The following is a 25,687-nucleotide window of genomic DNA, read 5'->3' as shown; positions in this document are numbered from 1 at the left end:
TCCTTCCTGGGGAAAAAAACAAAGCTCGTCTGGAAGCCACATGGGCATTTTTGAGTTTCCTCGTTGTGACTGGGGACCGCGGAGTGGAGGCCCTGGCCTCAGGGGCTTGTGAGTCCCCAGGGCAGGCTGGCTGGACACCGGGCTCACCCGCACTGATGCATAGGGGTCTTTGGTGCCACCGGGAGGCATCCCATAGGCCTGCGGCCCCAGAACCCAGGCTTAGGGACTTCAGCTCTGAGGTTTCGGGGCCTACAGGCACCTGGGACTCAGCTAGGATCCAAGTCTGGTGGAAGGACTGCCGAACCTCCAGTATCCCATGGCTTCTGAGGGCCAAGGACCCATCCTGTGCCGTTCGTTCACCACCAGTCTCAGCCCCCAGCTCCCACCGCTGCCATAGCAGAAGGGGGCTTCCAGATATCAGTGACCACAGAACATGGTTTATGTCACGTCCACTGTAGGCCTCCCCTGCCTCTGCTCCATGATAGGCCACCCCATGCGTGCCAGTCTGCCCAGGGCCCCGCAGGCCCGCACAGGCTAGCCTCTGGGGAGAGGCCGGGGCCCTGAGCCCACTTCCTGCAGTCAGGCCTTCAGTGTAGCGGGAGCTCCTGGAGCCAGTGTCCTGCTAACCCGGGGCCCTTTTGCCCGAGAATGGGAGCTGAGTGTCCCCAGAGGGGCTGGCATATTCTTTCTATTAAAGATGAAGACCATCGTCTGAGCTTTGGTCCTGCCAGTCAGGACCCAGCTCTCTCCTCTGGTCCCTCCAGCATGACATCTGTGATCCACCGCCCACCTCATCTCCTGCATTGCCCTGCACGCTGGTCCCACACCCCCAGCAGAACGACCCATCTGTCTGGCGCTATTGGAAACGCAGCACAAGTTGGACCTTGTGACAGAGCCCCCTCCCTCAGGACAAAGAGCGTTGACTTCTCTGTGTCCCCCTCTCCCTGCCCTTGGTACTGCTCGCAGGCCCAATCTTTATATGGCGTGCTATTTTAAATTTAATTTTCCTGCTGAGGCCCCAAAGGGCTCTGTGCTTCCTTGAGGACAAGGGCATTATCTTGCTTATTGCTGTATCTCTTGGATTGCACAGAAACTTGGTAAATATTTAGTGACCAACTTATTGCCCGTTCTAACCCTTTCATGACAGCAACGCAGCCGGTACATTTGCTCTGTGCAGTGACCAGCTTGTGGTGGGTCTGGCTTGGTTTTCAAAATTACATTACTTTTTGGGAAAGAAAGTAGAATGTTGGGGGGAGGGGTGAGATGTCATAGAGGGGCGATACTCACTTTTCACCCTAAAGAGTTCTGTGTTCTTTGAACTGTTTATAAGAAGCGTGCATTCACATATTACTTTTGTTTGTATGTGATAAAACCATATGTTTGGATGACGCTGGCCATATGGAACAGTGTCCCACTGAGGGGACGAGATGGCGTTAGGGGGTACGACTTTCTCATACTTCTCTTCAGTGCCCAGACTCAAGTCCTTTCAAAGGGCACCGTGTTTAACTGTATGCAATGACAAGGGACAGCACAGAGATGAGGAACTTTGTGTGGGCCGTGCCTGGGGGTCGTTTTTTAACTGCCTGGAGTCATTGGCAATATTATCTCAGCTGTGAGTGGGTTACAGTTTGCTCTAAGGATCCCTTCACATCGAGACGCCCATGGAAAGTTATTGGCTGCGTTTTATCCTCTCATTTGTTCACCAGGAAAGGGAGCCAGCAAACCGTGTTTATCTTGGTTCCCACAGGAGAGAAGGGCCGTGGCCCTCCACCCCCCTCTCCACCTCGAAAGAAAACTCATCTATTTGGAATGACTTTCCGCTTACCCTGCTCTGAATCATGGAGTTTTTAAAACTCTCCTGTTTTTCTAAATATTCACTTTTCAAAGGAAATAGTTCAACGTGTCTGTTTCAAGTCCTTCCTGGTTCTCCTGGTCTGGCATTTACCAGCAAGAATTTTAAAAACAGCCTCCGATGGGTCAATTCAGTAGCTGAAAATGCAATTCTAGGACAACATGGTGGGGGCAAAACGCCAAGAGAGGTCTCCCTAGAAAGTCTGCTATTCACTGTGTTCTGGGTCTCGGAGAGGCCGCTTGGGTTGAGTCCTGTCTCCAAGTCGATGGGTAGGGAACAGGACTGGGGCAGGGCGGGGTGGAATTTATTGGGGCAAGCAGCCAGCACTCTCTCTCAGCCCCGCCCCTCACCTTAGCGCCATCAGTTCTGGCTTGGGCTTACTGGGTACACTGACAACGCCGCCGTCTCCTCCTGCCCCCGACCCGCAGGGGGAGTGGGCAGCAGACCTCCGATGCATCCTGACCTGGCTCCGGCACCTCGGGTTCTTGGACCGATGGCCCGAATCCAGCCTGGACCTTCTTTTTTTTCTGTGACTCTGGGCTTCTTCAGAACTGTGTGACATAAAACTTGGAAGACTCAGCAGAACTCCAGAAACCCAGAACAAGCCGGGGCCTGTCGTTCCTCACAGGCTCTTGTTTCCCGGTCCTTGGTCATTCTAAGTGCGTCATCTGGTCACTAGCATCATCCTTGCTGCAGAGTGTGACCCTTGTCTGACGGGGTTGTCCCTTTCTAGTAATGTGACTGTTTCTTGATGGGATGGGATTGGTACTTGGAGCGGGCAGTCCTCTGTCCTGTACACTGCAGGACATTGAGCAGTCCTGGTCCAGCCCACCAATTCAGCCATCACCTCTAGTCATGACTGCTAAGAATCCTGTGTTTAGGAAAGAGTGCAGTTCCATCTTCAACCTGTGGGGTTGAAACACCACCTTCATCTCATGGGAAGGCAGCATCGTATTCTGTGTGTGTGTCAGGGGAAGGGGTGGGGGTTGCACTACCCACCACAGTTGAGGACCACTGAACCCCCAGGTTCTTAGCTGCAAGCTCTGCAAGGCAGGTGTCTTCTTTCCCATCACGAATCCTCAGTACTCAGCACAGTTAGTGCCAGACTTGATGTAGGGCATCAGTCAGTATTTGTCAGATGAATGAGTGAATGACATCCACGAACAAACTTGAAGAGGGTGAACCCTATAAAATTATGCATAAGATGTGTGTGTGTGTTGTGTGTGTTTTCTGGAGCAAGAGGCTGGTATTCACCAGGTTCTCCAGGGACAGTAGTAACCTAAAGGGACGTTGGGAAGATGGGTCCAACCAGTGTCCACTCCAGTCTGATGTGTGTGTCCCTGCAAACATCTCTGCTCAGTGCTCGCAAGGTGGCTCTTAGACCCACAGTGCTACCGATGCTCTGATATCCACACAGGAAGGGAGTTCACACAGGTCCCTATGACGGGAAGGCTGCTTTCTGCCCGTTAGCAAGAAACAACCCTAGTTCCGGGCCTGCTGACTCACTAACAGGAAATTTTGGTAAGAATAGCAGGCATGAGACATGTTCCTCCCCAACCCAAGAGCATTTTCTGGGTGGTTTTCCTAATGAAAGCCAAAGAAGTTGGTGACTTGGCTCAGTTTCCCAGAAGCCGGTGCTTACGCAGTTCAGCAGAGGCTGGCTAAATGGAATGAGTGAGCAGTTATAACTCCCTGAGACTTCATCACTGATGCAATTGTTTTAATAAAGTGCAGCCAATGCCCCGAGGCAGGACAAGCAGCTAGGCCAAGCTGGCGGCTAAGCAAAGGGCCCGCGTCCCAGATCCATGCTTTGGTTGTGGCTGTGGGGTGACAGAGGTGACTTAGGGTGAGATCTTGGGTGGATGGGTATGGGAGGTATCCACAGAACAGTGGCTCATCCTTGCTGCTTCCCCTGCACCCCTCTGCCTATGCTGGGATTATCCCATCTCGGGATGTGAAGCTACAGTGTTCCAGAAAGGACATTTGGCCAGGGGAAGGGATGCCCCACAGGCTGGAAGCACCCTAGCGCAGAGTTAACCTCTAGCGTAGAAGCGTTTGCCAGGAATTTTATGACATCATTCGTCCTAGAGGGATCATTCTATTTGCAGAAACTTCCAGCCTGCGGAACAGACCCATGGTGAAACCAGATAGCTCCCCTGGGGGAGGTGGAGACTCAGAGGAATCCCTGATGGTCCAGGAGGAGACTTCTATCACTTCGGTATTCCTAGAATAATCACCTGGAGAACTTGTTACATTCCTGATTTCAGGGCCCAACTCCAGGCAGTCTGTTCATTAGGCTCTAGAGATTCTGCATCTCTAACACGTTCCCAGGTGACGCTGCTGCTGCTGCTACTGCTCCTACTGCTGGATCACCTGCTTTGAGAGCCCTGGTCCCGGCAGCAAGGGTGAGCACACGGTGCTCCCTTGTGCCCCCTTGTGGGGAGAAGGGATGAGAACAGCGAGTGGGACTCGGCGTTCTAGTTCCTACGACCATGCAGGACACCTCCTAGTTTATTACACTGCTCTGATTTCTGGGATTAAAAGAAGCCCTGATAAAAGGGAAGGGTTGACCACTGGCCTGGAAGAAGATCTCCTGAGAACCGAGCCTCCCCTCCACAGTCCAGTGCGTGTACCACAGGGCAGCTTCTGCCAATAATCCAAACCTCCAATAACCAGCTAAGTGAGCACAGGCAGGGACAGGCACCACCTCACCCCATCCCAGGTTGTGGAGCCATTGCCTTGGGCATCTTTGGCCACAGCAGTAGTTTTTAGCCTCGCCATTTGCAGCTGGAGGAGTCTCCCTCTCTTCTTGCTGGCTCACTGCCCAGCTTCCACAGGTTGGGGGCAGCAGCCTGGTGCAGGGGGAGTTCACCCAGCACTGGGTGGCCCCCAGGCCCATTGGGGGCCTCAGCACAGCATAACCTTATCCCTGCCTATAGCTTGTACCCAACTCCAGAGTTCTAGGGTAGACCCCAGTGTCTAGAGTCAGTGTGTCCCAGGGATTGGCTCTTGGCTTCACCACCACCCAGCTGAGAGACCTTGCGTGAATCAAGCTCCCTAAGCTGCCATTGTCTCACCTGCAAATCAGAGATAATTGTAGTCTCTGTGTGAACATGAAACACAACTGTCCACGTAAAGCTCCTTGTACCAGGCCTGACCCGTGTGAGCCCTCAGGCGGTGTTGGCCGACTGTTAGGGACTCCTCTCTCTCAGCGCGATGTCCGTGGTTGTGATAGGACAGCGTTGAGCCACCTGGATCAGCCCACCAGAGCTGCTGTGACAAAGGACCACAGAGTAGGTGGTTTGAAACAACAGAAATGGAATCTCTCACAGTTCTGGATGTGAGAAGTCCAAACTCCAGGTGTTGGCAGGGTCACGTACCCTGAAGGCCCTGGAGAAGAATTTGTTGCGTGCCTTTCTTAGCTCTGCTGGCTGCTGGCCGTCCCTGGCGACCCTTGGCTTGCAGGTGCGTCACACCCATCTCTATCTTCGTTGTCACATGGCATTCTTTCCATCTGTCTCTGTCTCGTCTTCTTAGAAAGACACATGTCACATTGGATTGGGGCCCACACTGAGTATGACTTCATCTTAATTTGATGACATCTGCAGGGACCCTATTTCCAAATAAAGTCACTTTCACACGTACCAAGGGTTAAGACTTGAAGATATTTTGGGGAGTAGGGGGGGATGAAGGTCAACCACAGCACTGCCGGAGAGTGAGAGCACAGCATCCATGAGGCCTGGGGGGAGCCTCCCTGTGAGGCAGTCTGGGCTCCTCCCTATTTGAACTAAACTGTCCCTATGGTTGTATTTTCCAGGGTGCTCAGACCTTCATCTCTTGGATATGTTGACCCCAACTGAACGAAAGCGACAAGGCTATATCCACGAGCTCATTGTCACGGAGGAGAATTATGTGAATGACCTGCAGCTGGTCACTGAGGTAACGGCGGCTGTGGGTAGAGGTGGGAGGGGCCTCTGCCATGGAGGCCTGGGTCCTGATTCCGAGCCTGGGAAGCTTTCAGACGTTTGGGGAGCATCTGGATGGTGAACCACACAGGAGGGTCTTACCCAAGAGGAAGTGGCTAAATCCTTACCTGTGGCCAACTCCGAGTCTTACCCACAGAGGGACCATGCTCACTCATGCCAAGGCACAAATGGGTCTGTGTGGAGTCGCACGCATGGGGAGAGACATGCGAGAGCTAGGAGTTAAGTCATCTGCCCCTGGCCCTCAGGACTGGGACCTGGGAAAGGCAGCCTCCTGGCAACTGTCTCCAGTAATTTCCATGGCTGCATCTCATCCCCAAGAAAACTCTGTTCCCCCCTCCCAGTCCCCGTGCACCCCTGCCCCAGGTGAGTCCTCACTTTCTCTCCCCTCCCCGTAGCCCTTGAAGGGCCAGCCTTGGCCACTCTGTCCTGAAAGATGGGGAACCCCTGCTGCTCAGGAAGCCTGTTGTCCATGCACCTGGGAAGGTGCATGTTAGGACACAGAGTTTGTGGAACTGGATGTCAGGGTAGCTCTGCAATCTGAAAAATACTAAAATAGTTTAGAAACTCTTGCCCTCCACCCCCGGCCCCTACCCCCGAACAGGTGGGAAACCATCTCTTCTGATAGTCTAACGACCAGGAGAGACGTGACTTGGTGCCCCAGTGTTGAATGAGTACAGGATGCAGGATGGGTTGCTGGCCCACAAGGCCACCATGAACAGAAAGAAAGCATTGATGCAGATTAAAAAATGATGCCCCTTTCTCAAGAGACTTGACTGTCACTAAACCTACAGTCTAGGATGTACGTGTCACCCCCTTAGGTATGGCACCTTTGGGCAGTGGCCTGGAATACGGCAGGCTCAACACTGGCTTAAGGACTCATGAGGGACAGGCCTCCCAGGGAACAATCTTAGTGCAGCCAAGCTCACTTAAAGACAGGCCGTCCTCCTCCCCAGAGAACCTTCAGGAGAGTGGCCGGTCTCCAGTGGCGGATGGTGGCCTGTTGGTAGGCAGGGCTCACTACGTGGGGTCAGCTGAGATCCGTGATTCACTGCAAGTCACCCAACCATGCAGAGCCTGGGTCGGCCCGTTTATGTCCTGGGGCCCAGGAGAGCAGCCGGCACCCTGCATGTCCTGGCTCTGTCCCAGGCCCAGCCTGGGCTGAGGCCACATCAGTGCAGTCTGTCACCGAGGCTACTTGTTGGAGACCTGGCGTTGGGGGCCACTCCTCTCAGAATGCTCAGGGTACAGATGGTGACGCTCACAGCCACATGCATCTGTAAGTCCCCCACCTTGCCCCTGTGCCCATGTCCTCACAGCAGGCAGGGAAGACACAGGGGGCTTTGTCTGGTGCAGTGAAGGTCAGCTCTCCACACTTTAGTGGACTCGCTTGCAAAACAATGCAGACCTGATGGGGACCACCTCACCTCCAGGCAGGAAGATGAAGGGTCTGCCCCTGGGCCTCCCAGCAGAGCCCGCGCCACAGATGCCTGCCCAGGGCGGATCTGTGAGCTGTGTGTGAGCGTGTGTTTGAGTTGTGAGCTAACCGTGTGCTTTCTGAACGGCTTCATTTTCTGCACCTGTAGATCTTTCAGAAACCCCTGCTGGAGTCTGAGCTGCTGACAGAGAAGGAGGGTGCTATGATCTTTGTTAACTGGAAGGAGCTGCTTATGTGTAACATCAAGCTGCTGAAGTAAGCCCTCCGCTAACCCAGCCATGCCTGCCTCCTGCCACCAGCCTGCGCGGTGTAGCTGTCCCCATCCCCGCCGTGCATGTTCCCAGGGTTCCTCCTGCCTTCCTGCTTATCCCCACTCACACACGCCATTGCTCTTTAGGCTCTGATGCTTTCCAAAACACACCCCCAGGTTTTCGTGGCCTCCGGGTTCCGCTTTTGCTGTGGTTCTAGAATTTCCAGAGCTTAGACCAACCCTGGCCCCGGTCACTGGCTGGCTCCATCCCCAGCCCGGAACAGCCCCACATGCCTTCCCTCTGACCTGCTTCCCAGGGAGACACTCTTGCTCCCATGAGTGGAAGTTGGCCATGTCCACATTTCCCCAGGACAACTCCCCCCGTACCCCTCCACCTTCCCGCCCCCCCCCCAGCCGCTGGCCCGAGCTCAGGCACGTTATTCCTGGTTTGGTTCTCAGAGCCAGGGGTCAGGGGATCTACGGGTGAAGCCCAGCTCATTATCCTGCCTCTTTGAGCCTCAGTTCCCCACCTGTACAATGAGAAGATTGGGTTTCATCATCACAAAGTTCCCTTCCAGGCCCTTGTGGCAGTGCTTGCTAGAACGCAGAGCAAGTCCAGGGTGACGGGCCAGGGGGGAAGAGGGCCCCCTCTCTGTGGCCGGAGGGTGATGTGCAGTCCCCAGGAACTGGGTCCATCCCTAATCTATACGGTCACAGAGTCAGAAGCAGCTTTTCCTTAATGTGGTCCCTGCGTTGTTCTTACAAGTGGAGGCCCCCACGCCCTCCAGTGTGTTTGGGAGTGGATGAGGGTGGAGAGAGAGGCCCAGAGAGCTGGGTGTGAGCAAATACACACGCCTGCTCTTTGTTCTAGAGCAGCAGGTTCCACTCGCGTGCCGCAGAATTGTTAAAACATTCCTACCTTACTGTCTCGTCAGGGGCACCAACCTCTTTTCCCTTAGATGGACAAATAAAAAAATGACAACAGCCAATGCAACAGTAGCCAGCCAGTGTGAATGAATCAAATTCATACTTTTTTTTTGTCTGATCAGCCAAAAAATAAATTTTTTTACCTGCCTCAGAATTTTAGTAATTAGTGTATGTCTGCCATGATATGAAAAAGGTTGAAAATTGCACTCTAGTAGACAGATGAGCAAAGGTGACCCCCAGAGTCTTTAAGAAAGTATTTTGACGATCCTCCCTGAGGCGGCAGTTGAAGCTCTGGGCAGAGGTCTGGGGGAGAAGGGCTCACAGCCTGCTGCCGGCCGGCTGTGTGTCTGTGAGCAAGTCACTCACGTTCCTGGACTCAGTGTCCTCATTGGTAACAAGGGCACGAGAGTCATACCTGCCACACAGGGTTCTTGTTAGGACGCCTGGTGATAGTAAGTGCTGGGCTTGGGCCCTGGGGATGCTGATGGCAGGAGTTGAGCACCCACTGCGCCTTGGAGAGAGCTGCCTTGTCACCTGGGGGCAAAGGGGTCAGTGAGCCCCTGAACCTACAATTATTGAACCTAAAGTGTTGGAGACTAGTTGTTTTAAAATGTCTTTATCAAGAGGCCCTGACCGGTTGGCTCAGTGGTAGAGCGTCAGCCTAGCGTGCGGAGGACCCGGGCTCGATTCCCGGCCAGGGCACACAGGAGAAGCGCCCATTTGCTTCTCCACCCCTCTGCCGCGCTTTCCTCTCTGTCTCTCTCTTCTCCTCCCGCAGCCAAGGCTCCATTGGAGCAAAGATGGCCCGGGCGCTGGGGATGGCTCTGTGGCCTCTGCCTCAGGCGCTAGAGTGGCTCTGGTCGCAACATGGCGACGCCCCGGAGGGGCAGAGCATCGCCCCCTGGTGGGCAGAGCGTCGCCCCTGGTGGGCGTGCCGGGTGGATCCCGGTCAGGCGCATGCAGGAGTCTGTCTGACTGTCTCTCCCTGTTTCCAGCTTCAGAAAAATGAAAAAAAAAAAAAAAAAAAAAAAAGATCCCCAAATTCTACCCCAATGATGAGTTAGATCTGGCTACCTAATAGTCAATGGCCACATTCAGCATTTAAAATGAAGGTAATCTAAATAAAGCTGTGCTACAAATGTAAAAAAAAAAAAGTCTTTATCAAGAGTTCTTCCAGCTTCCTCTCTTGAAAAAACAAAAGAAATGAAAGATCTTCTCAAGAAACGTGTTTTCCTTAAAGTATTTGACTTATCTTCTTTTTAACATAAGAAGACTAGACATACTTTTAAGCAGAAAAATGAAAAAATCTTGGAGGAGTAAAGACAGGATGAGGAGAAAAGAGGAAACGGGAACTCTGGGGTGGTAACGAGGAAAGAGAGAGGGTAGGGCAAGGGGGCAGGGAGGCAGTGCCAGCTGGGGGTGGGGTAGAGCGAAGTCTGGGCCGCAGGGCGGAGCTGCCCTGGGGGGGCAGGGCAGGATGGAGCTGCTTCTGGGGAGACAGGGCAGGGGCCTGGAGCAGTGGGGCAGGGGCCTACTGTCCCGTGCACAGGGCTTATGAACTTAAGGCCCCAGAGTCAGATCACCTAGGTACAAAGGCTGCCTCTGTCACCTATTAGCTGGGCGACTTTGGTCAAGTCATTTCATTTCTGCATGCCTTGGTTTCCCCAACAGTCAACAGGGATAAGAAGTAATAATGTATGTATTCAATAAAAGAGTGTTTGACACACAGGACGTACTAATCAATGCTGGCTGTCTTTACCATGCACTCGGTCTGCAGACTACAGGGTTAGGAACACGGCACTGAGTGCTCTGTGAAACAAATGTTCGGTAGCTGGTTGATGACCGCAGTTTAGGACCTCGAATCTCTGAACTTCTATATGAGATTATAAATCTGCTCACCAGAGGGTGGAGCTGTGACTGCAGGAACCGAGTCAAGTGACCCCTGGGCTCAGTGACACCCTCTGACCAAGCCCATTCAAGGCCCAGTCCTCCTAAGTCTCACCTGCACAGTAGATCATCCCAGAAGGGGACCCACAGTGAAGCCAACAGGTGCCTGGCCACTGGAGGGCCAGCTGAATTCTGACAATCTGTTTGTGACCTTTCTTCTTTTCCCTTTTTCTTGTCTCCCTTCATTTAAAAAGGGTTGGGGGCCTGACCAGGTGGTGGCACAGTGGATAGAGCATTGGACTGGGATGAGGAGGACCCAAGTTCGAGACCCTGAGGTCGCCAGCTTGAGTGCGGGCTCATCTGGTTTGAGCAAGGCTCACTAGCTTCACCCAAGGTTGCTGGCTCGATCAAGGGGTTGCTAGGTCTGCTGTAGCCTCCTGGTCAAGGCACATGTGAGAAAGCAATCAATGAACAACTAAGGTGTCGCAACGAAAAACTGATGATTGATGCTTCTCATCTCTCTCTGTTTCTGTTTCTCTGTCCCAATCTATCCCTCTCTCTGACTCTCTCTTTATCTCTGTAAAATAAATAAATAAATAAATAAATAAATAAATAAATAAATAAATGGAGTTGGGCGAAGCACTTCTGTTCCTTTGCAGAGACAATGTTTTGCTCCTCAGAGGGAAATAATGGGATAATGGGATTTCTTCCTGTTCTCACCCATAGCAAGTTTGTAACATGGTTATTCAGGCCTCTCATCCCCCCAGGAGGGTGGTATTCCACCCCAATCCTCCAGAGGGCAGTGGCTGTCAGCCATCCTGAGGGTACCAAGCTGCTCCTCCTCACTGTCCAGGAGGCCAGTGCTGACCTCGTCTCACAAGGGCATTTGTTAGTTGTTCAGATCGTAAAACTCTTTGTCCTTAAAGTTTCTCTCCTTGGCTCGCTTGCTTAGTCCAAGGACTTTTTTTTTCTTTTTCTTTAACTAAAAATGTAAGAGAGAGAAAAATCTGGTTTTTAAAGCCTAATACTAATATTATTGAGTCTCCATGGAATTGTATAGCCCTACCCAGGGCCATAAAGGCAGCTAAAGAAATTCATAGTGACATCTTCCCATCCTTAAGTTAAAATCATATAGCACAGTATTCTGTTCCGTCCATCCATCTGTCCATCCATCCATCCATCCATCCATCCATGATCAGTAGGGCAGGCAGAACGTGTGCATGGGCTCATCTGCTGTGGCTCCGCCCTCCTCATGCACTGCTGTCCTTGCTGTGTAGACGCTCAGGGCCCTTTTCCAGAGGCTAATGTTGGGGGTCACATGTTAGAGTTGGAAGGGTGGGACGCACAATCCTGGCTATCACAGCCCTGGGCACTCAGGCTGCCGCTGGACCCCAGAACAGACACCTTCCTGTCCCTGCAGTCCCTTCTTGGCTTCCAGGGTATAAATTGTTTGTGTCCATCGGCTGTTACTGCATTCACAGGCTTCTCTCTTCTTCCAAACTCCTCTTCATCAGGTTAACTCTGAATCATCTATAGCGAGGAAGCAGTGAATTTGTTTAGATGGTTCAGACAGTCATTTGTACTTGGCTTTGGTGGATGTAATAGGATTATTTTTCTGTGGCAGCTGGATTTACCATCTTAGTTACATTTTGTTTAGTCTGAAAATGAGCCTCCGTGTCCCCTGGCAACAGTATGTTCCCTTGGGCGGCACTGGGCCGGAAACAGTCTCAGCGTGGGGGCCACACCAGCTGGGTCTTTCACCAGAGATGATGTGCAAAGTGACACGTTGACACAGGGGCCCGATCTGAGTAACTGAAGAAAAGATTCCTTATTTCTCCGTAAGAAAAATTGATTGATGCCTAAGAGCCAGCAAGCAGCCATCATGCCAGGGAAAAATGCTCCAATGACACCCTTCTGTAGCGCTAGACTCATTTCCTTTTCTGTTCCTGCCTGCCATGTAGACTGTTTAGTGCCCCTCACATACATCCCGTTTCTGTCCCACCCAGAAATCCTGCTGCGCGAAGGCGGGGGTCTCACTTATGTTTCTGCGCAGAGCGCTGAGGGTTCGCAAGAAGATGTCCGGGGAGAAGATGCCGGTGAAGATGATTGGGGACATCCTGACGGCCCAGCTCCCGCACATGCAGCCCTATATCCGCTTTTGCAGCTGCCAGCTCAACGGGGCCGCCCTCATCCAGCAGAAGACGGACGAGGCCCCAGACTTCAAGGACTTCGTCAAGGTAAGAAGCCAGGCTGAGCAAGACCCTGCCCCCGAGTGGCTGTCCTCAGGCAGCTAGTGTGTCAGGGGCTAATTCAAATCTCTACATGTCCCCAGGGACCAAGGTTTTGGCTGGACAGCAGGGGTGGCACCAGTAGGCAGGAAAGAGGGTGGGGTGGGGAGGCTTGGAGAGGAGGGCCAGCCCTGCCCCTGGGTGCTTTGAGCTTTTGTCTAGGTGTTCCCGGTGTTGTTTGGATACAGGTTTAAATTTTCCATCTCGGTTATCAGGCCCAGGAGGGCTGTCGGGTCTCAGGTTTCCCATTCTGGTCTCTTCCCTTCACCTGCAGAGGGAATGGCCAACAGTCCCAATGGGCCCTTTGTTCCTTTCCAGATTGGTTCTTCCTGAGGGACTCAAGCTCCAGGTAGTCCATGGGGGTGAGTGTGACATGCCAGGAACTCTGTCTCAGGGGCTGACAGGGCTCTGGAGACCCATGCATCCATGAAGGGGATGTTGGGGTGGTGCTGCTGGAGGCCCAGGCCCTGGGTCTGCTGCCTTGGGACTGGCCTGCACCCAGGTGGGTCCCTGTTGGGCATGTCATCCCATACATTCAACCTCTCTCAGAGGGAAAAAAACCCCAAGAGAATAAAATAACTTCAGTTAAACAGGTACATTTTGATGAATAGACAGCAGAATAACAATGACGAGGACAGGCTTGTCCTTTCATATGATGCCTTTGGGGTGGGCCATTCCTGCCTCTGCAGTGAGGGTGTCTGTGGAGTCCTCCCTGAGGTTTCTTCTTGGCCACAGAATCACACACATTTGCTCAGTCTTCCCAGCTGCCATTTGGGGCACTCTGACATCATTCAGAGTGAGAAATGTTGCTGAGAAGTCAGTCTGGGGGGATGCAGACCGGAGAGTGGATGCTGGACTGCTTGGCACGGTGGGCCACCTGGGGTCTTAGCCAAGGGGCAGGTCCTCCCGGGGTCAGGCTGGATGAGCTCATCACTGATGCCCTTGACTTCAGGGAAATGTTGACACCAGTCCAAGGAAAGGGTTCGTTGTCCCTCTCGCCTCCCCTCTCTCCTCATGGGCTCTCCCCGCCTCCTCTCTGCAGGAGGTTGGCAACCCTCCGCTAGCCGCGAGTGTTCCTGAACTATGACGTCCACAGCTGGGGCAGGTTCAGGTGCTGCCAGTTCCCAGGGCCAAGGGCCCAGGTCATGGCATAAAACCAGAGCCTTTGAGAGCCAAGTCTCCATATGATTCAGTGACCTGTAGATAGGGTCACATCTTGGGGATAGAAGGACTCTTGTCCTCCAGATGAATTGAAAGAATGGGAAAAAGTGGTGGAAGAAGCAGGCAGGCAGTCCTGGGTGGAAGAGCCCTCAGGCCCTGAAACTTGGGGTTCTGAGCACCAAGGCCCCTGCCCTGCTGAGGGCTCCCATGGGCATGTGCAAGCTCCAGCTGAACCAGTTGCTGACCTTCAGCCCATCCAGCATCTCTGGGACCGAAGGGGAATTTTTAATTCCGACCCTGTGGCCTTGAGATTTTCTTTGTTTCTGGGAACATTATGAAGCTTTTGCAGATATGCAGGAGAAATATTCTCTAACCTGATCTCTAAATCAGGAACCATATGTCCTACAGAAGGAACCTGGAGATACATCTATCTCTCTATCATCTATCACATCTGGGTGCCCCATCCTGGACCAGGGTAACCGGTAGACCTATCTAACTCCAGGCTCCTAGCGGCCGTCCAGATGAATGAGACGCTGTGAGGGTGGGGCATCCTGAATACTATCAGTGTCGATGTTGCCAACTGGATTTTGCAGATTTCTCAAGCACACTCAAAGAACTCTCTTGTTTCAGAGGTTGGCAATGGACCCTCGATGTAAGGGGATGCCATTGTCTAGTTTCATCCTGAAGCCCATGCAGCGGGTAACAAGATACCCTCTGATCATTAAAAATGTAAGTACCCTCTTTCCTCTTTGAGTACAGGAATGCTTTCTCAGTATTTCCTGGAGCCAGGGTCACGGGCGAGACCCCCCAGCCAGCACACCTGGCTACCGTTGTGTGGAGATCGTATACCAGCAGGGTGTGGGGACAGCTGCATGATAACCCAGAAAGAAAGCTGTTTATTATGAAGAGAGCTAATAATATGCAACCTTCAGCTGTGCGGCCAGGTGACTCCTACCTTGTAAACTGGGAAGTAAGCTCAGACCTTGAGTCTTTCCCTAAGGTGGGCACAGTGCTCTTATATCTTGATTCTCCCAGAAGAATACAGGGATATAATTCCTGCTGCCCATTTTCAGAAAACCACTGTGAGATGCTCTATTGAGATTAGATGGTTGTGGTTTTCCTGTCATGTCAAGAAGCCAATACTGCCTGACTAATGGTGGTGCAGTGGATAGAGAGTTGACCTGGAATGCTGAGGTCCTAGGTTCAAAACCCCGAGGTCACCAGCTTGAACGCAGAGTCGCTGGCTTGAGCACAGGATCATAGATATGGTCCTATGGTGGCTGGCTTGAGCCTAAGGTTGCTGGCTTGAGCAAGGGGTCACTGGTTCAGCTGGAGACCCCCTCAATCATCAAGACACGTATGGGAAGCAATCAATGAACAACTAAAGGGATGCAACTACAAGTTGATGCTTCTCACTCTCTCTTCCCTCTCTCTCCTTTCCTGTCTGTCTCTATCTTTCTCTAAAAAAGAAAAAAGAAAAAGAAAAAGAGGCCAATACCAAGAGAAAAAAATAAAATTAAGGTTTCAGAGTCTCCATCTGATAAATAAGTGAGAAGACAGACATCCTCTGAGGCTGGGATTAGGTAACCACATGGGGGACAGCTCCCAGGAAAAGGTTTTCCATCTGGTTCCTCTCCGTGGGGAATTTGCAACCCAGGCCTGGACTGGTGAGCTCCCTCCTGCTGGGGCTGTTGCCTTTTGGGTCTCCCATTGGCACAATCAAGAAATACATATATGTGTATATATATATTCAAATACATATATTTACATATACTGTATGTAAATGTACTCATACATATTTATTTCAAGATCAATCTCTGTGTATAATAATGTATATTAAAACCCGTGAGTTTACACTAATGCTGCCTGCTCTAATCTAACACTACAGAATCTATTCCAGGCTTCTCTCTGTCTATGTATTCATGATTCCTGCTTTATGAGGCCTGGCTCTCATTATCCTCAATATAGTTGCTGATTTTCTGAGTCCCCTTACATTTAACAAATCTCTCTCTATGGAGTAGTCTCCTCAGCCCAATGCCAGCCCCACCCCACAGACCACCCTACAGCCATGTTGGCTCAGTTAAAGGATACGTTTTGAAAGAAGCTATTAACCTGACTGTTTCCTTTCTTTCACCTCAACAATTACTGTTGAAATAGCTCAACACTTTTATTATTTTTTTATTTTTATTTTTTTTAGTGAGAGAGAGAGATGAGAAAGCATCGACTCATATTTGTGGCACTTTAGTTGTTCACTGATTTGCTTTCTCATACGTGCCTTGACTGGGTGGCTCCAACCAAGCCAGTGACCCCCTTGCTCAAGCCAGCTACCTTGGGCTCAAATCAGTGACATTGTGCTTCAAGCCAGTGACCGTTGGGCTCAAGCCAGTGACCATGGGGTCATGTCTATGATACCATGCTCAAGCAGGTGACCCCACGCTCAAGCCTAATGAGCCTGTGCTCAAGCTGGTGACCTTGGAGCTTCAAACCTGAGACTTCAGTGTCCCAGGTTGATGTTATCCGCTGTGCCACTACCGATGAGGCTAGCTCAAATCTTATTTACCCCAATATTTAATCACAGATAGAAAGTGGAAACAAGCTTTTAAAATAGTTGTTCTAGATCTAGCCAATGGGAAAAACAAAAACAAGACAAGAATGAGAGGCATAAATATTGAAAAGGAAAAACAAATTACCATTATTGCAGTAACATAATTGCTGTTCTTCAGAGATCCCAAGATTATAAACTGAAAACAAGCAGAGCTAAGAGAGAATTTTAAAAAGTGGCCAGTTCTAAGATACAACTGGAAAACTATAAAAATACCAAGATTAAATATTTTTTTCATAATACTGAGGTGGAGAAATTCTTAGAAAGTATCAAAGACAGGACCTTTAAGGAGTTAGGATCATAGCAATTTAGAAAAGAATCTTTTATCCTGGAAACAACTCAGCTGTTCATTAAGGAGCATAGTTAAACAAATTGTGGTAGATCTGGCCTATGGAAATATTTCAAAAGACAGACGGACTTCTGTGTGTTAGCATGGAAAGGGCTGCAGAAAATGCTAGTAGGTTAAAGAAAACAACAGTCCTCCTTAAGCAACCCTGCCAGATGGTCCATTTTGCAAAACAGCTGACCAGCTCTGTGTGTGACTATTAAATGCAGGGGGAGCACCTAGAAGGAGGAGGGGGCTGCCCCTGGTCTGTGGGCGTGGTTCCTCTGGGCAGGCCGCAAAGAGGAGCGTCCACGTTTGCTCTTTGCACTTCTGTATTGCTTGAACCCTGCATGTCAACAGCGTGTCAAAACATTATTTGCACAAACAGTCTTCTTAAAAACTTCTGTGTGACAAAATGTAACAAAAAATTGTGAACAACAGATGACAGGTATAAACTGGGTAAATATATTTTTAACAGTATGTAAGTATGTACTGATATACGCATAAATCTATCATCTATCTATCTATCTATCTATCTATCTATCTATCTATCTATCTATCTATCTATCACACTTTTACAACTCAAAAAGAAAAAGACAAATATCCTAATAGAAAAATAGGTAAACTATACAACTAGACGTTTCCGAGAGGCGATGTCCATTATCAGTGAAGAACACATAGTCAGGAGCTAATTGTCTGTTTTGAATCTTGGTATCACTGCCATATACCCTTGGGCAAATTATAAATCTCTCTGGGGCTCAGATTCCTTATCTGTAAAATAGGGACACTAATAGCATCTAACATATAGAATTGTGGGAATTAACTGAGTTAATATATATAAAGTAGCTCATACTAAACCGTCTGTAAGTGTTAGCTTTGTCATTTCTGCACTATTTACAAAAAGTGCCAATTCACTGGTAACAAAAAAAAAAAATACATGACAAAACAAGAAAATGCCTTTTTTGGGGCTTTCAAGTGGTCTTTATTGGGAAGATTGTAGGTGGGTCCTCAGTGTAGTGAGGACGCCGGGGGAGGTGACTGCTTTAGCCTGGGGAGAGCGCTGTGTTGACCAACCCACAGCCTTTGTGGCGCAGCACTTCCACTTCTAGGAAGTCTTCACAAAGAAATAGCCAGAGAAATATTGAAACATTGGAAAGAACCGGAAGTTTCATGGGAAGGGCTGTGTGTCGATGCACTGTAGTTCACTCTTTCAAGGACTTGTCATGGAACCCTTAAAAATGACGGGCAGCAAATGGTATGCTGCTAAGAGGGGAAAAAACAGTGTACAAAATGGGATGGTGCAATATGGTAGTTGGATCCAATTGTTGCTTTTTAAAAATCATGTTCAGATGTCTGTAAGCAGAGGATGTTAACAAATCTTCAAACAAAGGGGTCTCCAGGTGGGGAGATTAGGGGTGATATTTAGGTTCTTCATGACTTTCTGAAGATTGTACATTACACAGTGTTACTTTTACAATTAGAAAAATCAATAAGCCTATTTTTATTTTGAATCAGAAGAAAATGAATGAGTTCATGCCATCCAGCCAGGTGGGCCCCCAGGCTAGAGCCGGGCGTCAGGATTTCTCAAGGGGATCCTAGTGTGCGTTTTCCTCAGTATGGGTGCCTTCTTAGGACTTTACAATAAGTAAGTCTTTGAGATGACATGCTAGTCAGGTTAGGCCCATTTGAGATCTTCGTCCAGGTGCACCTTGGAGATACTGCGGGTTTGGCCCCACACCCCCGCAGCAAAGTGGATGCCACAGTACTGTGAGTTGCAAGAAATTTCTGGTTTCCCAGTGCGTGCAAAATTTATGTTTACGCGATACTGTTGTTTGTTATGTAACAGCATTATGTCTAAAAAAACAATGTGCTTGCCTTTAAAAAGGACTTCATTGCTAAAGAATGCTAACTATCATTTGAGTCTCTTGGAAAAGTGGTGCCAAGACCCAGATTCCCACAGACCTGCCATTTGTAAAACTCACAGCACCTGTGAAACACAACAAAACAAGGTGTTTAGATGTGGACAGATCTGGGAAGGTCTACTCTCAGCATGCTCCTGGTACTTTCTTACGGGGGCTCAGGGCCTTTCCTTGTTCTTAGGGTCTTTCTCCATAATGACCGTGCTTAGTGCCCTCAGAGTCCTTTGAGATTTGGAAGGTAATCGCTCTCATTTATTGAGCACCTCCTAAACCCAGGTACTTTGCAAAGTGCTTGACTTACATCAAGTTTCTTAGTCTTCCAAACAGCTTCATCAAGGGGTGCTACTAGTAGTCCCACTTTTCATTAAGAAACAGGCTCAGAACATGTATGTGACTAGCCCATGTCATGGCTGGTCAAGGAGAGAGCAGGATTTCCACCCAGGGGGTCTAGTTCCAGAACTGGCAGTCATAATCGCGGGCTTGGAATGGCCTATGCAGGAAAATACCCGTTTGCATTCACATGCAGCAGCGCACAGACACCTGCCATTGTGCACAGAGGAAAGAGCTGTCCCATGAGGAGAGGGCCATGTGGGTGCATTATTGCCATGCAGTTGCCCCTGCCCTCCTCACACCCCTTGGCGACCCTGCCAACAAGGAATGACTGTCATGTTTTATGCTGTTGCCGCAGTGCGGGCCCGGAGCTGCAGGGGCTCACGTGTCTGCTGTTCAGGAGAGGTCCGAGCCGAGCGCTGCTCCAGGACAGTGGCCCTCAGGCCTGCCCTAACGTTGTTGCCTTTGGTCTCCCACGCAGATCCTGGAGAACACCCCCGACAACCACCCCGACCACAGCCACTTGAAGCACGCCCTGGAGAAGGCAGAGGAGCTGTGCTCCCAGGTGAATGAAGGGGTACGGGAGAAGGAGAACTCGGACCGGCTGGAGTGGATCCAGGCCCACGTGCAGTGCGAGGGCCTCTCTGAGGTTAGCGGCCCTGGGGGTGTGGCACGGCCTCTAGCCCTCGGGGGCAGATCACAAACTGTCCTCCTGTCCAGCCCACAGCTTTCTAATCTCTCTCTGGCTGCTTCTAATTTGCTGTTTAACCTATCCACTGAGTTTTCAAATTCCAATGTTTTCTTTTCCACATCCAGTGGTTCTGTGGCCACACTCTTCATCTACCTCCTAAAGCATTTTAAACAGAACCCTGCATGTGTCAAATCTGACCATTCCAGTATGTAATATATGGACCTCACTCTCTGTCTGCTGTTCCGGCTAGCCTTCACCACACCGGCCTGCTTCTTTGCATGTCCTGTGGTTTTTGATTGAGCTTGATATTCCTCGGAACTTTATCTGTGGGACCTCTTTGTAGGCCAAAGTTGCATTCCGTCCAAGAGGATTGTTACCAGGATTGCCCTAAACTAAATCTACAGGGGTTTTCGGGATTGTAAGAGTACGTGAATTGTGGTTTAAACTTGTGTGAGCTCTGCCTTGTGATTACAAATTCTCAGGGGCATTTCCACATTCCTCCACTTACACCAACGTAAAAAAACAATGTTTTCTTGATTATTCTTTCTGGGCTTGAGTTTGTCATTCTGCCTCTGGGGTCCAGCTTTCTGTGACTTCCTGTGTGTGAGGGCCTGTCCCCTCATGCAGGCTCTGGATACATCTTTAGTTTTTTGCATCCTGTGTAACCATTGATGTGGAAGCTCAAGGTCACCAGATTCAAGAGAGTCTCTTGGGGCCAAGGTCGGCTGAGGGGCTTGCTTATCCTCCAAGATGTCCCTGAGTCTCATGGCTACAGTCAGGGGACTTATTGAAGCCTGGCTCTTCATCTTTAGACATCAAGAATAAAATAAGCTTTGTCATTTGCTTTCTGTGGCCCCATGTACCCTCTTTGAAACAGACTGTTGTCCTTTTGCATTGACTAGTCTTTCCTTACTCTTCTCATGGCTTCTGTTTTGTCTGCACCACGCTCAGTCACACTGGCCTGTTTCCTGAACCTGTTCCGGACACACACCAGTGATTAGGTTTCATTTAAATGCTGTCTTTGACCTTCTTGTCTGCTCCCAATTCACATATGTCCAATGCTAGCCTGGGCAACTGGAGGCCCCAACGGTTGAGGGTGAATAAATGACACTGCCCTTGTGTCACCCATGTTGCCTTTTCTTGATCATTGTCCCCAAGTGGCAAGCCAAAAGGCTAGAATGACCTCCAGGCTTTCATTCTTCATGCAGAGCATGGAAAAGAGCCCTTGAAGGCTCCTGTTGGGGTCACTTTTAGTGTTTTGAGCTCCCTCGGAGCCTCAGTGGGAGGTTGGTGGGTGTCCTTCCCCTGGTACCTGAGAGTGAGGTGGAGTGCCACATTTCCTTGATGCCTTATTGGTGTCTGGTCACCGAGGAGCTGCTGAGTCTTCCTCTCACATTGAGGCAGACAGGTCGCCACCAGCCTCTCTACTGGGGGATGCATGTTGTGAACCTCATCACCTCTTCACAAATATTCTCCTAGGGCGATCTGAAGGGTTCATAGTTCTGGAGAGAGCCTCTGCTTGAAGGCTGCTGGGTGGAGCATCTCCCCCAGCAATGTGGGCAGGTGGGGACTGTGACATCTGCCTGAATCATGTCGCTGCCTGGGCATATTTGCGGCCTTCTCCTCCCACAATCTCTCCACTGCTGTCAAAAAGGGAGCCACAGTGAGGTTGTTTCTGCCTCAGACTTCCTCTGCCCCTTCAGAACCTGCTCCCATGAGATGATAGAGCCACCGGGGTAGAGAGATGATAGAGCATGAGATGATAAGTCCCAGGTGATGATAGAGCATGAGATGGTAGAGCCCAGGTGGGAGAATAGAGCACAAGATGATAGAGCCCAAGGAATTATAGAGCATGAGATGCTAGACCCCAATGGGATGACAGAGCTGCATTTTAGCACTCTGGGCCATCCTTAGGGTTTGGGAAGTGGCAGGGAGAGAGATGTCCCCTTCCCGTTCCAGGACCAGTGAGCTGAGTGAGATTAATTTGCACCAATACAGTGTTTATTCTGCTTGGCTTTGAAGCATCAGTCAGCACCACTGAGTTTTACACTGCCTAAAGCAGCGGTAGTCAACCTGGTCCCTACCGCCCACTAGTGAGCATTCCAGCTTTCATGGTGGGCGGTAGCAGAGCAACCAAAGTATAAATAAAAAGATAGATTTAGGCCCTGGCCGGTTGGCTCAGCGGTAGAGCGTCGGCCTGGCGTGCGGGGGACCCGGGTTCGATTCCCGGCCAGGGCACATAGGAGAAGCGTCCATTTGCTTCTCCACCCCCAACCCCCTCCTTCCTCTCTGTCTCTCTCTTCCCCTCCCGCAGCCAAGGCTCCATTGGAGCAAAGATGGCCCGGGCGCTGGGGATGGCTCCTTGGCCTCTGCCCCAGGCGCTAGAGTGGCTCTGGTCGCGGCAGAACGACGCCCCCTGGTGGGCAGAGCATCGCCCCTGGTGGGCGTGCCGGGTGGATCCCAGTCGGGCGCATGCGGGAGTCTGTCTGACTGTCTCTCCCTGTTTCCAGCTTCAGAAAAATACAAAAAAAAAAAAAAGAAAAAAAAAAAAAAGATAGATTTAACTATAGTAAGTTGTTTTATAAAGATTTATTCTGCCAAACTTAGCGAACATCTGACATAAAATACTTGGTAAGTAATTATTATTATATGCTTTAACTTGCTGTAACTCTGCTTTATAAATTTTATAAAGTAAAGTTATTTCCCTACTTTATTATTTATTTATTTATTTATTTTTGTATTTTTCTGAAGTTGGAAACAGGGAAGCAGTCAGACAGACTCCCTCATGCGCCCGACCAGGATCCACCCGGCATGCCCACCAGGGGGCGATGCTCTGCCACCTGGGGCGTTGCTCTATTGCAACCAGGGTCATTCTAGCGCCTGAGGCAGAGGCCATAGAGCCATCCTCAGCACCCGGGCCAACTTTGCTCCAATGGAGCCTTGGCTGCGGGAGGGGAAGAGAGAGACAGAGAGGAAGGAGGGGGGGGGTGGAGAAGCAGATGGGCACTTCTCCTGTGTGTCCTGGCCGGGAATCGAACCCGGGACTCCTGCACACCATGCCGACACTCTACCACTTATTTCCCTACTTTATAAATCACCATTACTGTGGAACCAGTTAGAAAATTTTACTACTAACAGAGATACAAAAGTGGGCGGTAGTTATAAAAAGGTTGACTACCCCTGGCCTAAAGTCTTCCAAGTTTTCCTTTCTAAAAAAATATTTTTAATTACATTTATTGAGGTGACATTGGTTAATAAGATTATATAGGTTTCAAATATACAATTCTATGATACATCATCTGTATATTCTATTCGGTGTTTGCCACCCAAAGTCAAATCCTATTCTGTCACCATGTATTTGACCCCCTTTACCTTTTACTACCTTCTGGTGACTACCATTCTGTTGTCTGTGGCTATGTTTGTTTGTCTCATTTGTTCATTTGTTGCTTTCAGTTTTATATCCCACACGAATGAAATCATATAGTTCCTGACTTTTTCTGTCTGATTTATTTCACTTAGCGTGACACCCTCAAGGTCCTGGACTTGAGCCTCAGCAGCAGACCCGCTGAGACCCGGTTTGATTCTGGTGGAGCTGACGCTCCCAGATGCAGAGAATCCAAAATCACACATGACCTGACCTCCTTGTCTTCTTGGGGTTTTGTTTTCCTTTCTCAGCAACTTGTGTTCAATTCTGTGACCAACTGCTTGGGGCCACGCAAGTTCCTGCACAGTGGGAAGCTCTACAAGGCCAAGAGCAACAAGGAGCTGTACGGCTTCCTCTTCAATGACTTCCTCCTGCTAACCCAGATCATAAAGCCCCTGGGCTCTTCCGGCACCGACAAAGTCTTCAGCCCCAAATCTAACCTGCAGTATAAAATGTACAAGACAGTAAGTTGGGTTCTATATTGCACTGTCGGGGGAGGGTGTTTCTCCCACAGAGGACTCAGAATATTGTCAGGGTCTGCGGCTGTGGCGTGTAGAAGACGAGGGTTAGGGTGACTGAACAGTACATGTCCAGGGCAGGCACAACTCATTCTCTTGAGTTTCACTTGGTTGAGTTTCACAGAAATTGTGCTTTTTTTATTTTACAAATTGAAGGCTAGAACCTCTACCAGCAAAGAGATCACAACTTCTTCTATTGTGGTGGTCTAGAACCAAGCCCACAATATCCCTGAGGTGTGCCTGTACTATCAGGAAGGGGACAACACTCATTGATTGATGACTATTAGCTGCCCAATGGCTGCTGTAGGTCCCCAGTTAGGAGGAAGACATACCCTATCCAGGTGGGGCTCGTGGTCAAGTATGGATGAGGTGGGCTTGGGAAAGGTTGGGAGTAGAGCTCTGGTGCCCACCTCCCAAACATTCCAGGTCCCTTCTCCAAACTTCTTAAGGTAGCTTGAAACATCTGTGCCCCTGCATTTTCCAGCCAATCTAAACAGTCCCTGTAGGAGAATTTCCTTGAGCTGTGCATTTGGTCTGTTCCTAGTGCATGGCTGTGTCCATGAGTCTTCTTGTCATGAGATACTGTTTTTATACATTTGTCTCTGGGGGAGCAGTTATTAGATGAATTTTCTCTGAAGCAACAGTTAGCCTTATTTTAGAAAAAAAGGACAATGCTCATATGTAGATTGTTGTTCGCAACTTTGTATGAAAATCTTTGGAGAAAATTGTTTGGAGGTAAAGTTGATGGAGGAAAAAAAGACCAGTTCTTAAGGTCTTAAAATACCTTCAAAATGGGGGAGGGTTCCATATTTATAATTTGCTACATATGAAAGTTGATATTAACACAAACTCATTATTCTGGTAGAGTTCACTAGAACACACACAGAGTCTAATTCGCTGGAATGCATGCATACACATCACACTCAGTCCCATGTACAGGCTCATGTGCTCACAAGTACACACACACACACATTCAGAGCTCACTGGTGCATGCAGATACCCATCTGGTTTTTACAGTGCCTGTGCATTATTTTTCAGCCTATTTTCCTCAATGAGGTTCTAGTAAAATTACCCACTGACCCTTCGGGGGATGAACCCATCTTCCACATTTCCCACATCGACCGTGTCTACACCCTCCGCGCAGAAAGTATAAATGAAAGGTAAGACCGGCCACCTCCCTGGAACTGGGCATCCAGGTTCTACCGGGTGGGGCACTTAATTAATTAGCAGGTCCCAACATCCCCTCAGTGGCAATGCCATAATCACTGGAGGGGGTTGGGGAAGGAAGAGGTACTTCATACTTTCTTCTAGAGCTTTGCAGAAGTTTGATACATGGCATGAATGTTTCAAAGTACAGCTAGTGCTCGACTTATGACCACGATTGGTTCCGACAGACCGGTCATAACATGATTTGGTCGTAAGTTGAGTAGGTTATATGTACAGTACTGTGAAATGATGTTATAAAAATATTTAAGTCATATTTTATCATAATTTTCTTTCATTATTGTTATATATCATGATTTTCTTTGTTCATTTTATGCCATTTGTATCATCTCTACACCATTTTGTTTCTTATTTTTACATTCGTCAGGTTTAAGTAAAACACAGCATCACCAGTACAACTGGTTTAATATTTGCAAAGACAATTTCCTCTTGGTAGACATCTTGGGAGGGGTTTGATGAAAAATATCCAAGACACAAAACACAAATTGCTGTACCGAGTCAGTTGAAATGGTGCACGCGGAGATGGTAGTGCTGCCGGAAGCTGGTCCGCACTGTCCTACGCCCAGCTGGGCAACGCTCGCGCTGCCAGACACCAAGCAGTTGTGGCTAGTGATTGTGGTCGTAAAGTCAAATGGTCGTAAGTTGCATAGGTCGTAAGTAGATCAATATTTGTAAAATGAATTGAAATTCATTTTGCTTGGGTATTCTTTGGCGATAGAAATTTTCAACATTCTTTGAGACAAATGGAGCACCCCCAGTTTCCCAGGTGGCAGAAAGCAAAAAGAAAGTGACTTGGGGATTACTAGGACCCCCCCACCCCAAACCTGTCCCCTCCTCAGCTGCTCACTTGGACAGACATTCTGGGTCC

At 49.6% G+C, this 25,687-nt stretch overlaps 1 protein-coding gene across 6 annotated transcripts in view; it reads left to right on the top strand.

The window, feature by feature from the left end:
• The window catches only part of ITSN1 (intersectin 1), a 232,559-nt gene that overhangs the window by 193,585 nt on the left and 13,287 nt on the right, over positions 1-25,687 (top strand). For all 6 annotated transcript variants that reach the window (XM_066370290.1, XM_066370286.1, XM_066370291.1 and 3 more), the window contains 7 exons: positions 5,670-5,791; positions 7,422-7,528; positions 12,391-12,574; positions 14,417-14,515; positions 19,444-19,611; positions 23,329-23,541; positions 24,634-24,755. In XM_066370290.1, coding sequence (XP_066226387.1) covers positions 5,670-5,791; positions 7,422-7,528; positions 12,391-12,574; positions 14,417-14,515; positions 19,444-19,611; positions 23,329-23,541; positions 24,634-24,755 — 1,015 coding nt within the window. The remainder of the gene's footprint in view (positions 1-5,669; positions 5,792-7,421; positions 7,529-12,390; positions 12,575-14,416; positions 14,516-19,443; positions 19,612-23,328; positions 23,542-24,633; positions 24,756-25,687) is intronic.

The sequence above is a fragment of the Saccopteryx leptura genome, chromosome 2 (assembly GCF_036850995.1).
Source record: "Saccopteryx leptura isolate mSacLep1 chromosome 2, mSacLep1_pri_phased_curated, whole genome shotgun sequence".
NCBI classification, from domain to species: domain Eukaryota; kingdom Metazoa; phylum Chordata; class Mammalia; order Chiroptera; family Emballonuridae; genus Saccopteryx; species Saccopteryx leptura.
This window is presented reverse-complemented; position numbering and strand designations above follow the sequence as displayed.